Source organism: Pelodiscus sinensis, chromosome 15 (genome assembly GCF_049634645.1).
Source record: "Pelodiscus sinensis isolate JC-2024 chromosome 15, ASM4963464v1, whole genome shotgun sequence".
NCBI classification, from domain to species: domain Eukaryota; kingdom Metazoa; phylum Chordata; order Testudines; family Trionychidae; genus Pelodiscus; species Pelodiscus sinensis.
Window position 1 is genome coordinate 9,270,045 of NC_134725.1, and position 15,423 is coordinate 9,285,467.

A 15,423-nucleotide genomic window follows, 5' to 3' on the forward strand; every position below is an offset into this window, starting at 1 on the left:
CTTCTAGCAGCTGATGTGGAGGTGTGAACACCAAGAGAGGAGAAACTGCTTTTGTAGTTGGCTAGCCATTCACAGTCTTTGTTCAATCCTAAATTGATAGGATCAAATTCGCAAATGAATTGTAGCTCTGTAGTTTCTCTTTGGAGTCTGTTTTTGAACTTTTTTTGTTGCAAGATGGCTATTTTTACATCTGCTAGTGTGTGTCCAAGGAGACTGAAGAGTTCTCTTACGGGTTTTTGTAGGTTACCATTCCTGATATCTGATTTGTGTCCGTTTATTCTTTTACGTTGGGACTGTCCGGTTTGGCCAGTGCATATGGCAGAGGGGCATTGTTGGCTCATGATGGCGTCTGTTACATTGGTAGATGTGCAGGTGAATGAGCCCGTGATGGTGCGGCTGACGTGGTCAGGACCTGTGATGGGGTTGCTGGTGCAGATATGTGGGCAGAGTTGGCACCGAGGTTTGTTGCAGGAACTGGTTCCTGAGTTAGAGTTTCTGTGGTGCGGTGTGTAGTTGCTGGTGAGAATTTGCTTAAGGTTGGCGGGCTGCCTGTAGTCAAGGACTGGCCTGCCTCCCCAGATCTGTGAGAGCGAGGAATCATTGTCCAGGATGAGTTATAGAAAGAAGTGGATCTCTTGTATAGACTGGTCCAGGCTCAGGTTGATGTTGTGGAGGAAACTGTTGAAATTATGGTGGAATTCTTGCAGCGCCTCTTTCACATGGGTCCAGATGATGAAAATGTAAGTAGGAGAGGGGCACCAGTGGACGAGAGCTAAGGAAATAGGGTTGCTAGGTGTCTGGTATTGACCCGGACAGTCCAGTATTTTCACCTGCTGCCCAGTAAAAAAAAATTCAGAAAATACCAGACACCTAACATGTTCCGCAGGGGGAGCTGTCTGGCCTGGAGCAGGGAGACAAGATGGTAGATGGCCACAGGCAGCCTGTTAGGGCCAAAAAGCCTCAAAAGCATTACTTAAAGGGGCCATGCTGGTTTTTTTTAATTTAAATTTTTTAAATTTTGTTTGCTTAACTCTTGCGGTCCTTTTTTCCCCCTCAACTTTGGTCTCCCTCCTTTTTTATTAAACAGAATTTTTTCTCCAGGTGTGTGTGTGTGTGTGTGTGGGGCGGGGGGGGGGGGGGGGAAGGGAGTGGTGTTAGTATTTTTGGTTAAACCATCTAGCCACCCTATGAGGAAGTGTTATTCCAGGTCAGCCATCTAAATGTTGGCATATTGTGGGGCTATGTGGGTGCCCATACTGGTGCCACTAGTTTGAAGGGATAAATTGTTCCCAAATCTGAAACAGTTGTGGGTGAGGATAAAGTCCCAGAGCTCAGGGGAGGCCAGAGGAGGGATCCCCCTGCTGCCCCACTCCAGGCCTCTCACTAGGATGGCTGAAGCAGCTGCCCTGCATGGTCCAATGGATGGACGGGCTGTACTGGCTGGTCAGAGAGCTAGGCCCAGGGGCTGCAGCTCTAAATCCCAGCAGGCCCCAGCTGGGTTGTGGGCGGGGGAGGAGAGGTGAAGGAGAAGTTGGGTCGGGAACACCTCTCATCCAGTAGGGGGAGCTCTAGCCGGAGTCAGCTTCCTATGCGCTGTTACCGACCCGCGCACTGATGGCTCCTTCCGCCTCCTGCCCTGTGTATGGCAGGATTTTTGTCCAATAGGAGGGGGACACTCCACAGCCTCTCCTAGATTGACATGCACAGTCCTCCAATAGACTAGACGTGGGCGGCCGCTCTCGATCGCTGATTGGCCGTCGCTCGGCGTATAAGAGGAGGCTTGGGGGCAGGCGCGTTCTCTTTCCTGTCCCGGAGCCCTCGTGGGAGGTGGGTGCCCGGAGTGTGGCGGGCCCCCGGGCGTGGCGGGGCGGCCGCGCTCAGCCCGCGGCCGGGTGGGAGGTGGCGGGATTCCGGCGGGAGGCCGCCCGGCCTGCTGGGTCGCGCTAGGCCTCGGGCCTGGCCACGCGGGTCGGGAGCGGCCCCTGGACGGAGGGAGCCAGGAAGGCCCGGCCCGGCCCCCCCGCCCAGCGCTGCGCGGGAGGAGCCCGGGGGCCTGGCCGCGTTCCCTTGTCCGAGCGCCGCGGGAGTGGAGGGTGCTGGGAGCTTTGAGCCCGGAGACGCGTCCTGCCCATGGCGGGGATGCCCAGGCCCTGTCGGCCCCGGTGGGAATCGCGCAGCGGCTCAGTTTCGTCAGGCTAATGAAATAAAAATGCGCTTTAAACCCCGCTTCATCATTGGGGAGGCCAGGCCTGCGGCGAGACGCGGGGTGGGATGCGGTTGCCCTGATCTCGCTGAACCCCGGCTTCTCCATGTTGGTTCTTGTAGGTAACAGCTTGTCTTTAAACCCTTTGTGGCAATCCTTGGAAGCACCGTCGAGATGCCCAGGGAAGACAGGGCTACCTGGAAGTCCAACTATTTCCTGAAGATCATTGTAAGTGTGTTCTAGATGATCTGGAGCAGGTGTGGGGCTAGGATGGATACTGTAATTCACAGTTCAGTTGATCATGGCCATGGCAGAACTTCTGCTAATATGCACAATAGGTTAACCTTAATATTCTGTTAATCTGGTAGCAATTATGTCTCAAAATGAATGGGGCCTGTTGCAAGAGCCAGCCACATACATTAACAAACTGCTGAGGTTACATAATCAAGATGGGGCAGGCTATATTGGGGCTGTGTTCTTGGTATTTATAGACTCCAGCTCCATAATGTGAATAATGGCTGATGTAGGAACTTGCCCCTTTGTATGCTGAGGTGCAGCCCTCAAGTGCCTGGAAACTTACTAATTAAGCAAAAGCTGAGTGGCACTATTATAACTGGTTATAGAGCAGTGGCCCCCAAACTCTTCAGAGTCCTGTCCCTTTTTACCATATTCCACCCAATCCCCTAGCCACAGTGGGGACCAGCAGTGGGGTGGGGGAATGTGGACTGGAGTAAGGGGGCCTCATCTGGGGACAGGTGTAGATCTGGAAAGAATTAAACCATGCTACTAAGAACAGTCCACTGCAATCACAAATAAGTCATGCATAAGAGACGTTTAATTGTTAGTGCTGCTTCCTAACCAACTATAATTTGTTTTTAAATGCCTCAATATATTGTGTAGCAGTGGGATACTGTTCACAGTGACTGTAAGCATCTTTAAGAGAGCCACGTATTCAAGACTCCTTAATGTAGATCATTACTAATGTGTTGAGGGACTCTTATAGGAAATGCATTAATATTTATACAGGCATAAACATGACACCTCAGCAATGTTCCTGCTAATCTTTTCCATCTATGTGCAGAATAAATGTTATGTGCATCAAGACATACTCCACCAGGAGAAACACAAACCTAGCTGTGTGCGCCCTGCTAATCAGCTGGGCACCATTGGAATTGCTCCTGAGTAGCTGCACCAAGCACACAGTTTACAGGGAATACAGTACCTTAGCTCAGTTCCTGTGTACATCCTGATTGTGCTTTGTGTGGATGGCTAAAAAGCATCTCATTTAGCATATTTGCCTCCCTTAAATGTGCCTTTGAACACCTTTATTTTCTCTCTAAAGCTAGGGCTACCCTGTAGCCTTCTAGAAAAGTGCGCAAATAAAGTGTGGAATATTGGGGTGCTTCTTTTGCATAATTAATTAGCTGCTTTTGCACTAAAGGGAGCTGTGTAGTATTTATGTGCGCCTGCCAAGTGACCAGGGCTGGCCCGAGCCATTCTTGTGCCCCGGGCACCCGGTGCATGCGCGGCTCCCACCCAGGGCCCATGGCTGCCCCAAAAGGTTGGGGACCACTGGCCTAGAGGATAAGGGCACTTGCCTGGGGAGGGCAGGACTGTGGATTCAAACTCCCCACTGGGAGTGGCCAGACAGCTGCCCCAGGGATGGAACAGCGGAGTTAATGCTGACTTACTCCTGCTTACTCCTGCCCTGTCCCTGCACCACCTCCAAAAGCAGCTGGAATGTACAGCAGTAGCTCCATGTGCTGCCCCTCATCCACAGGCACTGACTTCACAGCCTCTACTGGCCACAGTTCTCTGTTGTTGATCAATGGAAGTTGAAGGAGTGGGGTCTGCAGGCAAGGACAGCATGTGGAAACCCCCTGCTCTGACTGTCGGGGGTTGCATGGGCAAGCCAGCCACTTCCAGGAGCACAATTACCATAGGGATAATTACTCCAGACATGACAGGTTAGGCATTTTAGAACTCACTGCTCAAAGAATTAAATTTAAGCATAAGAGAGAAGTAAAAGTTATGAAATGCACAGACCTTTCAAAACCCAAAAATAAAACACTTTTCAAGCAGTAAAAGTAGTAACGACCCCCCCCCCCCCCCCCCACACGTATGTTGTGGGTCAGGAAATGAGGGAAGGACAGTGTGTATTTGTGAGAATGACAGACACACACACACTGTGACCGAGAATTGCATTGCCAAGCTTCCTCCATCTCCTTCTCTCTGTGTGGAGACAGGGTATAGGAGTGGGGGGGGGGAGACACCTGATATCAGCCCGCCCCCCATTTCCTCCCTCACACCCTGCACAGTAAGCACGAGGCTCTCGGGCAGGAGCAGCATGACCGTAGGTGGAGAGGCAACTGAAGTGCCAACACTTGAGCTTCCTGGGCAAACCAGTCAGGATTCCCAGTCAGAGGCTCCAAGATCTGTTGGTAAATCCCGATCTACCGGTTGGTGACCACTGTTTTAAGCAATGGCTCCCTAACAACAGGGGAGGATAGGAATATCTCAGAGTTGCAGATAGTGGAACAGTTCATTTGATTAGCACATGTGCAGATCGGTTGTTGACTAACGTGTATCAATATCAGCTGTGTAACAGCCCTAGTTGGGGGACCACTTTTTTTGGTTGCATTGGGATGGAAACATGTCAGATTTCTCAGTACACTGTAGCTCCCATTTATGCACCTTAATGGAGTTATTGGGTGTTAAGCACTGCAGAAATCAGACCATTTTGTTCAGGTGCCTAAATGGGACCTAATAGTACTCTATATTCTGGTTTCTTTATAAAACTCATTTGTTCTTTCTGTAGCAACTCCTGGATGATTATCCAAAATGTTTCATTGTGGGAGCAGACAATGTAGGATCCAAACAGATGCAGCAGATCCGCATGTCCTTGCGTGGGAAAGCTGTCGTGCTAATGGGGAAGAACACCATGATGCGCAAAGCTATCCGTGGTCATCTGGAGAATAACCCTGCTCTGGAAAAGTGAGTGCAATAGAGAGACTCCACTGGGGAAGACTATGCTCTCTCTGGAAGAGTGAAATTGAATGGTGCTGTCTTTCTTCCAGGCTGTTGCCACATATCCGTGGGAATGTGGGCTTTGTGTTCACGAAGGAGGATCTGACTGAGATCAGGGACATGCTGTTGGCTAACAAGGTAAGAAAGGAGGACACTAGTGAGTCTATTCAGGGAGGTCTTGTGCCTAATCTGAAGGATGAATGAAGAGTGTAATAGATCCACAGAGAATGTTCAGCATGATTTTAGAAGATAGCAAGAACTGGGAACTAGGCATTTCCTGTGTTGTGCTCCGAGCTCTGATTTGCTGTGACCTCAGTTTCCCCATGTGAATAGCTGGGTGATGCTGATAGCATAGAAGAGCTATGAAGATGAATTAGTGTCCATATAGTACTGTCTGAACCCAAGCATTATTTTTCTTTCTCTTTTACTATCATGTTAGGTGCCAGCAGCTGCTCGAGCTGGTGCCATTGCCCCTTGTGATGTCACTGTGCCAGCCCAGAACACTGGTTTGGGTCCCGAGAAGACCTCCTTCTTCCAGGCTTTGGGCATCACCACGAAGATCTCCAGGGGTACCATTGAAATCCTGGTAAGTGCAGAAGAAAGTTCTGTATGCTACTAGCAAGTGAAACATCACCCACAGCTGTTGCTTGCTTGCTCCTATATGGCCCTGGTTGGATAGTTCGGCAATTGTTGGGACTGTAAATTTGTAATGCCTTAAACCCGTTCCCTATGTCATGTGCTGCTTTCAGTAGTGCAAGATCAAGTCCTGTCTTCTGTTCAGGACTTTTGAGGCTTGTATCTGTGCAGGATTCTAGATATGGTCATTACGGCCTATTTGGCCTTAAAATCTCTCCCAGCAGCCTCTGACACAAACTTAATTGTGATGATGGTGTTATTGCCCTTCTTTAACTGATCTTCAAAGCCTGATGTCTAGTTTGATTCCTGTGGAGAAGGTGTTAGTTCCTTCTAGCTGGACATACTTGTACTTTGGATATGAGAATAAGACAGCCTAGATCTAGATGCGTTAAGTGTAGCCAATTGCATTTGCATTTCTTATAATTATGGTCCTTACTTTGAAATGCACCATCTGCTGGCTGGGCTGTTTCTCATACTTTAAATGACTGCTCAGCTGACTTTGACCTTGTTTTGATACGGAATCATTTGTGGGTATAACTCTCAGGGCTATCTACAGATGTTTGGTAATGTGAAGTTGAACTCTGTTGTGTCTCAGTGTGTACATTTCAGCGCATACCAATTTGTTGCTCACTTTCCCCTCTCTGACCTTCAGAGTGACGTGCAGCTGATCAAGACTGGAGATAAAGTGGGAGCCAGCGAAGCGACCTTACTGAACATGTTGAATATTTCCCCATTCTCCTTTGGGTTGATTATCCAGCAGGTGTTTGACAATGGCAGCATTTACAATCCTGAAGTGCTGGACATCACTGAGGAGACTCTGCACAGACGCTTCCTGGAAGTAAGAGCTGTTTGCATGTGCTATATGCCATGTGTACTGTATTCCATATAGTCATGGGCAGGGCTTGACAAACCCCGTCGAGAGCTACTTGCCAGCCCTGCACCGAGCATGTGCCAGAGTGGCACTGTGCATGTGCGAAGCACCGGTGAATGGGGCGCATGGAGCGACCGGCTGAAATCTTCTCGCCACGGGGGAGTAGATTCAGCGGTTTATCGAGCCCTGGTCATGGGGATAGTTTATATTCTCGGGTATGTAATCTGAAGTTTGGGATGGCTATGTATGTTTTTTTGTTTCTATTGACCTGTGACAGAGATTACTACTGAATTCTGAAAGTGATTTTACAGCTCTACAGTCTTGAATAAGAAGGTTGTTGGCCAGGCACAGTCCCTTTAAAAACTAATCTTTTAATTGGGAGATGCAAAATGCAAGCATTTCTAAGCATGCTGACCAGCACCCCAGTTTTCCCAAAGTGCTTTGATGTTCCCTATAATCTTTGGGGGGGGGGGGGAAGGAATAGTGCAAATTATGGGTTTTGCCAGACAGTAGTCTTTGTGGTGGGTTGTATCATGCATCCCTGAATGCTGGGAATTTTGATTTGCAGCTGAGATTTTTTTTCTACTGTGAGCAATGCTCCATTCTGTTGGCTATCAATTACATGTCCTTGTAACAAGTGTTAAAGGAATGTGGCTATTGCTGCCTCTTGTTTGTCTCATTTGCCAGAACCGGGCAATTACTCATTCATAGTACCCTTTATTATGTTTGCACATATTATTTAAGGTTTACTTGACCTGTAATTTTCAGAGCTGAATGCTTGGAATGTGAGTGTTTCTTTTCCCTCTTCCCCAGGGCGTTCGCAACGTGGCTAGCGTTTGTCTGCAAATTGGCTACCCAACCATTGCTTCTGTGCCTCACTCCATCATCAATGGGTACAAACGAGTCCTAGCTGTGGCTGTAGAGACCGATTACACCTTCCCATTGGCAGAAAAGGTAAAATATGATCTAGACAGACTGGAATAGGTTGTGCCATGACTGAAGTTTGACACAACTAATCTTTGAGCATGAGCTCTTAAAGATCTAGAAGGTTGTATGTTATAGATCTGCACTGAAAAGAGGCCTTGATGTGTGCTCCTAAACCTCACATTGTTGAGGTTTGAAGGAACTGATGTTGCTGTTTCCCTTGTTTAAACTGCAGAATTTAAAGACGGGGGTGAAATATGCATATAACTGAATTGAATTCACAGGGAATTCCTTGCTTTGTGGAGTTGCAGTTATGCATCTTTAACCCTCAGTCCCAGGAGCCTCTTTACTAGCCAGGAGGATAGGGAGAGTGCTTTCAGGGAACATCCTTTGTCTTCTCACATGTTAAAGCAATGTTGTCCTCTGTTGCTTATCTTCATGATCTATGGGGTTGCAAAAGTTGTGCTCTCTGCTCTTAATTCCTATGGAAATTCATTAGCATGGCATCTTTTTTCAGTTTGGTAGTAGGATAGTAGATATAAACTGTAACCTGTTTGTTCCCTGAAATACTATATGCTTTTATCCTCTTCCAGGTAAAGGCCTTCCTGGCTGACCCCTCTGCCTTTGTAGCTGCTGCCCCTGTGGCAGCTGAAGCTGCAGCTCCTGCTGCTGCAGCTCCAGCCAAAGAGGAAGTAAAGGAGGAATCAGAGGAGTCTGACGAGGACATGGGATTCGGTCTCTTTGACTAAACCCTGCCACAAAATGGCTAGCCATTTCAGCAATTGGTTTATGAAGTGAAATAAAATATCTTACATCCTCTGTTGTGTGTTTATTTTGGGGGCTAGAAAGGAAGCATAACACATGAACTTTCCTTTGGTGTGAAACTTAATATGGATTTTGATTCCAAAGATGTACTACTTTGATCTTGCATTCAGTCATCATAAACACTTAACAAACAGCCTTAAACTAACATTAAGAAATCCTCAAATAACTTTTCTTTGCAGGTGATAGCAAGAGGGACCTACACATGTCAAATACTAGTTAGGCCAGTAATAGCTATACTTGAAATTTAATGTGAATTAAAGTAGTAGGGCATGAATTTAAAGCATTGAGATACTCTAGAACAGATTCCCAGCCGCGGGTCTGTGGCCCAGCCTCTGGCTGCCAGGTCACGGAGGCTTTGGAGGATGTGGCTGCTGCTGGCTTACCTCCTGCTGTGAATGTTAAGAGGCATGTCCTACCCCACCTCTCAACTAACTAGGGCAGGGACAGGGTCTCCTTCCGGAAGCAGACTAGTTCACTGTGTGGTGGGAGGGCAGCATGGAGCCCCACATGGCAGTCTTTTAGCTGCAACCAGAGCAGCAGTGTTCAGCTGGGAGGCAGCATAGGGCTAGCTGAAGGGAGGGGTCAGGGCAGGCACTGGAGCCTCCTGGAGTGGGGTGTTATAAGTGTGTGTGTGGGGTGCTAATATTTAGGGATGGGGCTAATGGGGACTTAGGAAGGGCTCTGGTCAGGTTGGGTGCATTGGGGCTCTGCAAAGAGGCTGGGACTACGGGAGGTTGAGTGCAGGGCAGTCAGGTCAGTGGCTGGTAGTGGGGGAGCCTCTAGGTGTTAGGACTGGCCTGGGGGAAGAAGGGGCGCGCTCTGGGCCAGAGCCACTGCACACAGCTGGCTTCAGCTGGGGTTGCCACATGGCAACTGCTGGAGCTGAAGCAGCGGTTAGCCATGGCTCTGGGGGCTGGGACTTTTGGTGGACCAGTAACATGCTAATTGCATATTTGTTGTTTGCATAATAAATATGCAAATAAAATGTTACCAGTCTCCCAAAAGTTTGTGAAGGGGTTTTCCAGTCCACGATATAAAGGCTGGGAACAACTGCCCAAGAACCACTCCATCTGTGGATGCTGTATTTATTCAGTTGTGTAAACAATCCCTTAGGCTAGCAGGTTGAAGCTAGCATGCTAAAAATACAAGAGTGGATATGGGGGCTCAAGCTCTCTCACTTCCTAGAATCTCTGGGCCTGTGCTGAAGTGCCAAGCCTGTCTCAGTTGGAGCACTACTCAATGCATTAGCAGTGGTGATGTACTAAGGAGCTGTCTATGGTAAATAAGCAAGTACAGGTGGATCACTTTAGACACATGGGCTATGTCTACATTGGCACGATCTTGCGCAAAAGCTCTTTAGGGCAAGCGTTCTCACGTTAAAGTAGTTGTGCAAGAGTGTCTGCGTTGGCCAGGGCTCATTGTCAGAGCGATGCACTTTTGTACAAGAGAGCGTCTACATTGGCTGGACGCTCTTGCGCAAAAGCATTAGCCCAGAACCACTTTGGAGAGGGCAAAAGGGCACCAGGCCTTTCCGGGGTGGAAGTGGGGGCTGGAGCTCCTTCGAGACATGCTTAAAGGGATCTCCCTGGACAGCCGTTTCTCTCCTGCTGCGTGCTTTAGTACCTCTAGCAGGGACTGTCAGCCATAGCAGTTCTAGTAGTGGTTGCCCTCTGCCTTCTTGGACACCACAGCTTGTGCCTTCATGCCATTTGGTGATTTTTTGCTGTCAGCTCTTTTGCTGTGCCATGGAGCCAGGGGTGGCCTTGTGCCTGCTCTGGCCCCTTCCAGCCATCTTGGAGAGCCTCAGCTGCTGCTCCATGCTGCTGCACTCCAGGACCTTGAGGTGCAGGTCGCTCTGGACTCCCTCACCATGGAGGCGGAGGCGTTCCTGTGGCATCCCCACCTCACCGTGGAGAGGCCATTGTAGAGACTGGACACCAGTACTGACTGGTGGGACCGGCTGGTCCTGGGGCAATAGGATGACCAGCAATGGCTCCGGAACTTTCGGATGAGAAAGCAGACATTCCTGGAGCTATGTGCCTGGCTCACCCCTGCGCTCCAGAGAAGCACCACCCAGCTGCAGGCACCCATCCCCGTGGACAAGAGGGTCGCCATTGCCATCTGGAAGCTGGCCACCCTGGACAGCTACCGATTGGTGGCACACCAGTTCGGGGTGGACAGATCAACCATCGGTGCTGTCGTCATGCAGGTAAGTCCTTGGGGGGGGGGGGGGACGACGAAGGTGCTGCATGCCATGCCATGGGGCAGGCAAGACTCCAGACTGGGGTGATGGGGAGAGTGGGGCGATGCCCTGTCACCCAGGGGTTTGGGCCATCCCTCCCTTGCACAAGCCTGCTGGTGGGGGGAGGGGCGAAGGGGTGGCCTGTGGGGGCCCTGGTGTGTGAGAGGACAGAGGGCATCACAAGGGGGGGTGGAAACCCCCCAAGGAAGCATGCACTCAACCTGCCTTATGTGATGTGTTCCCTTGTGTTTCTGTGCACCCTTCTACATGACGTCCTGCTTCAGCGAGTCATTCGCCTGCGGGATGTAACGGTGGCCGGCTTTGCTGCCCTAGGGTTCCCCAACTGCGGGGGAGCCCTGGATGCAACCCACATCCCCCTCTGTGCCCCGGAGTATTGAGCGGCCCATTTCATCAACCGCAAGGGGCACTTCTCCATCGTGCTCCAGGCCCTCATGGACCACCATGGCTGCCTCATGGACATTTATGCGGGCTGGTCCGGCAGGGCACACGACGCCCGCATTCTACGACACTCCAGCCTGTTTTGCAGGCTGGAGGCAGGCACTTTCTTCCCGCAGCAGGAATTTACACTGTGCCAACCCCCTGCTGCCCTGGTTGATGTGGCCCTACATGGGGCAGACAGACCACAACCGGGCACAATTCAATGACCGCCTCAACCAGGTCGACTGTGCCTTTGGCCGTCTGAAGGCCCGGTTTTGTTGTTTGCTCACCAGTCTTGAGATGGTAGAGTGGAACATACCCGAAGTAGTGGCCGCGTGCTGTGTGCTCCACAACATAGTGGAGCATAGGGGGGAGGCCTTCCTCCCGGCATGGATGGCAGATGAGGGCCAGGCCTTTGAACAGCCATGCACAGGTGCCATCTGCCAGGCTCACCATGATGGGGTGCACATCCAGGAGGCCCGACGGAGATGTTCTCCCAGGCCCCACAATAGGGTCGCCTCTGTCTCCCTTTACATCTCCATCCCATCCCCAACCCTTACTTCCCCCCTTCCCCTTACCTCCCAATAAACAACACAGTTTTTTGTGGAAAACAACACATTGAACTTTTTATTTACAATGGGGACGTAGGGTGGGAGAAAGGAGGGGGCTCTGAACTGGGAGGGAGAGGAGGGAGCTACTGCTGGGAGGGGTGGCCCCTGCAACTGCCTCTGCGGTGGCAGACAACTGCATAGTGTTCAGGCCGCATCGGGGCAGGCAGCTCAGTCACCAGGCTGCATGTGGTTGCACGTGCTGCATACTGGTACACAGTGTGCAGCTCACGCTGCCTGAGTGACCCCCCCCCCCGCCCTTGTGAGTGCAAAGTGCAACACTTACCAGTGGATCCTTCCCTGGCCTCTGATGACATGCTGGAGACGTCCAGGCTGCCTGATAGCATTTCGAGCTGCAGGGCGATGGTGCTCCCCTGGTCATCCTCGTCCTCCTCCGACCCAGCGGGCAGTTCTGCCTCGTCCCCTGCCTTGCTGTGCCTGGTGACGGGGGCACCTGCTGGTGTCCACGGGCACCAAGGGTCCCTGGGGTGCCACCTCGCCCAGGATGGCAATGAGACGCTTGTAATAGGGTCAGCTCCTGCCCCTTGGTCCTCGCTGGCCTGGTGATAGCCCAGACACAGCTCCTTTACTTTGGCCCGGACCTGTTCGAAAGTCTGGGCTGGGTGGCCCTGGTGGGAGAGCACCTGGGCCATGCGGCGGAATATGTCTGCATTCCTCCAATGGGCACAGGGGTCATGGAGGGCCAGAGGTCCAACAGGCCCTTGATCTCCACAGAGGACCAGGATGGGGTGCCCCTCTTTGTGCCCCTTGGGGCCTCCTGAGCTGGGGGTGTGGGTTGCTGGTGCCTCCCTGGAGTGGCCATCCTGGGTGGTGCTGGTGGCTGAAGGAGCAGAGCCGCGTAGGAGAGCTCGGTGGCAGAGGTGTGTCTGCCACGTGGCCTCTGCAGGCTGCATGTGCCTTTAAGGGGGCTCAGGTTACCAGGAAGTCCAGAGTGGTGACTGCACGTACAGAGCGTCCAAGCAGCCACCAGAGCTTTTTTCTGTTTGGCTGGCTCTTGCGCAAAATCTCTTGGCTGCCTGTCTACACTGGCCTCTTGCGCAAGAACAGTTGCACAAAAGGGCTTATTCCTGAGCGGGAGCGTCAGAGTTCTGGCGCAAGAAGCCTTGGTTTTATACGTCAGAACGTCAGTTTACTTGTTCAAGAACGCGCGGCCAGTGTAGACAGGCAGCAAGTTTTTGCGCAAGAGCGGCCGCTTTTGCGCGGGAGATGGCGCCAGTGCAGACACAGCCAAGGTCTTTGAGGTTTACTGGGCTGCCTATTGCAGCTTTGGAACTGACTTCAGGGGAACAATAGTGGCATGGTTCAGTGGGGTCCCCTCATTTACTACTTGATTGCACTGGTAAGTCCATTTGTGCAGCAGAATTTAGCAATTCAAGTTTTTGTTTCAAACTGAAGCTGGGGTGCCCTGTGGTTTATGAAACATGGGTGGAGATTCCGACTGCGAGGGTGGACCAGCTGGGCGTTCATTGTGCCAGACAGGGGACAAAATGTTAGGCCCAACCAGCTGCTTTCCAGGGCTTTTCACTCCCTTCTGTTTCCACGAGAAGCCGGGTGATCACTTCTGAGAAAATGTCCCGCGCAGGCTCCGGACACGGGGCTTGACAGCAGGTTTAAAACAACGGCTCCGTAGGGGCCCAGCGGCTCCGCCGGAAGCGCCTCCTCCACGCTGGCTGGGCCCAGGCTGCTCATTACCCGGTTTCTAGTCCAGAAAATTGCCCCCCCCCCATGTGCGACGCGGCCCCCTCGGCGAGACGGGCGGGCCCCGCGGGGGGTCGGACAGGCCGGGCCGGGCGTGTGTCGGCGCCGCGGGCCCGGGCCTGGGGCGCGGTCCGTGCCTCAGTTTCCCGGGGAGGCGGGAGGGAGCGGGGCTGGCTCAGGGCCAGGCCTCGAGCTCGGGCATCTCCTTGGTAACGAGCGCCACCTGCGGGCCGGAGCGCGGGTGGGGTGACCCGGAAGTGAACCCGCGAGCACTTCCGCGGCCAGACCGGCGCGATGGCGGCCGACACGCAGGTGGGTGCGCGGGGGGCGGGGGCTGGGCCCCGCCGCGCGGTGGAGGCGGCCCCGGGAGAGCGGCTCCTGCCGCCCGTCCGCCGCGCGCGGTTCCCGCTCACTGGGCCGGGCCGGCTCCCGGGGAGGGGACGTGGCAGTTGTGTCAGCGCCCCCGAGCCGCCCGGGGCTTTTCTCCAGCCCCAGGCCGCCCGCGCCGGGCCCTCGCCTGCCCCAAGGCAGCCTCGTGTCATGGGGGGGCGGCCCCGCGGCCGGAGCCCGGCCTGCCCGAGCCTCACAGCCGGGCCTCTCCGCGCTGGGCCAGGCGCAGGGGACGCAGTTCGGGGCCGGCCCAGCGTGTGACACCCGTGCGAGAAAGGGGCCCGATGAAATCGACGGGTTTTGTTCAGTATTCGGGCCACAAAATGGCAAATGAAGTTTAATGTTGGTGAATGTAAAAGTAACGCGCATTGGAAGAAATAACCCCAACTATTTGTACAATAGGGTGGGGACTGATTGAGCTACAAATACTGGAGGGAGCGATCTTGGTGTCATTGTGGATAGTTTCTCTGAAAACATCCACTCAGTGTGCAGCGACAGTCAAAACAAACAAACAAAAAAAAGCAAACAGGATGTTAGGAATCCTTTAAAAAAGAGAGAGAATAAAACTGGGAATATTTGATTGGCTCTATATAAAACCGTGGAATGCCCACATCTTGCCTATTGTGTACAAATGTGATTGCCTCATCTCAAAAAAGTTATATTGCCATTGGAAAAGGTTCAGAAAGGGGCAACAAAAATGATGAGGGTGTTTTGAACCGGTCCCATATTTAGGGAGTTTAAAAAGACTTGGACTTTTCAGTTTAGAAAAGAGGAGACTAAGTGGGGATGTGATAGACTCTATAAAATCATGACTGGTGTGGAAAAAGTGAATAAGGAAAAGTTATTTCCTTATTCCTACAATATAAGAACTAGGGGTCACCAATTGAAGTTAATAGGCAGCAGGTTTTAAACAAACAAAAGGAAGATTTCCTTCATTCAGTGCACAGTCAACCCGTGGACCTGCCAGAGGATGTGAAGACTGGGAAGTTAGCAGGGTTCAAAAAAGAGCTAGATAGATTCATGGAGGTTAGATCCATCAATGCCTATTAGCCAGGATGGGTAGAAATGATGTCCCTAAGCCTCTGTTTGTCTGGAAATAGATAACAGGAGAGGGATCATATGTGATTACGTGTTGTATTTCCTCCCTCTGGGGAATCTGGTGTTGGCCACCGTCAGCAGATAGGTGGACCTTTGGTCTGACCTAGTATGGCCGTTCTTATGTTATGTAAACTGTTACGTAAACTGAACTGGTTCTTCTAAGTAGTCTTGGCCATCATCCCAGCCACTTGAGAGCTTACATACATTTTATGATTTTAGTATCATTATTGTATATTTTAAACAATTTTTTGTTGTTGCCATATAAAGCTTTCACACAAATTGTAGACAAAATTCACTGCTTCTGTAAGGGAATCAGTGAGACTGGCTATATGGAAGACCCATTAAACATAATGTGAAAAAATATCGCTATATATTTTTCTTTAGTCCTTCTGTTACTCTAATCTTAATTGCTCATTGGCAGGGTTCACCAAGTGGCGGCGAG

At 51.4% G+C, this 15,423-nt stretch overlaps 2 protein-coding genes across 2 annotated transcripts in view; both read left to right on the forward strand.

The window, feature by feature from the left end:
- The first annotated feature begins 1,704 nt into the window (after positions 1-1,704).
- On the forward strand, positions 1,705-8,480 carry RPLP0 (ribosomal protein lateral stalk subunit P0). Its single transcript, XM_075898119.1, has 8 exons — positions 1,705-1,827; positions 2,326-2,431; positions 5,022-5,197; positions 5,281-5,368; positions 5,670-5,816; positions 6,519-6,704; positions 7,551-7,691; positions 8,255-8,480. Exons 2-8 carry the CDS (start codon positions 2,378-2,380, stop codon positions 8,408-8,410), a joined length of 948 nt encoding a protein of 315 aa, XP_075754234.1. The 5' UTR covers positions 1,705-1,827; positions 2,326-2,377; the 3' UTR covers positions 8,411-8,480.
- A 5,182-nt stretch (positions 8,481-13,662) lies between these two features.
- The window catches only part of GCN1 (GCN1 activator of EIF2AK4), a 69,895-nt gene continuing 68,134 nt past the window's right edge, over positions 13,663-15,423 (forward strand). Inside the window, exon 1 of the mRNA XM_075898120.1 lies at positions 13,663-13,805. Coding sequence (XP_075754235.1) covers positions 13,788-13,805 — 18 coding nt within the window. The 5' untranslated portion in view covers positions 13,663-13,787. The remainder of the gene's footprint in view (positions 13,806-15,423) is intronic.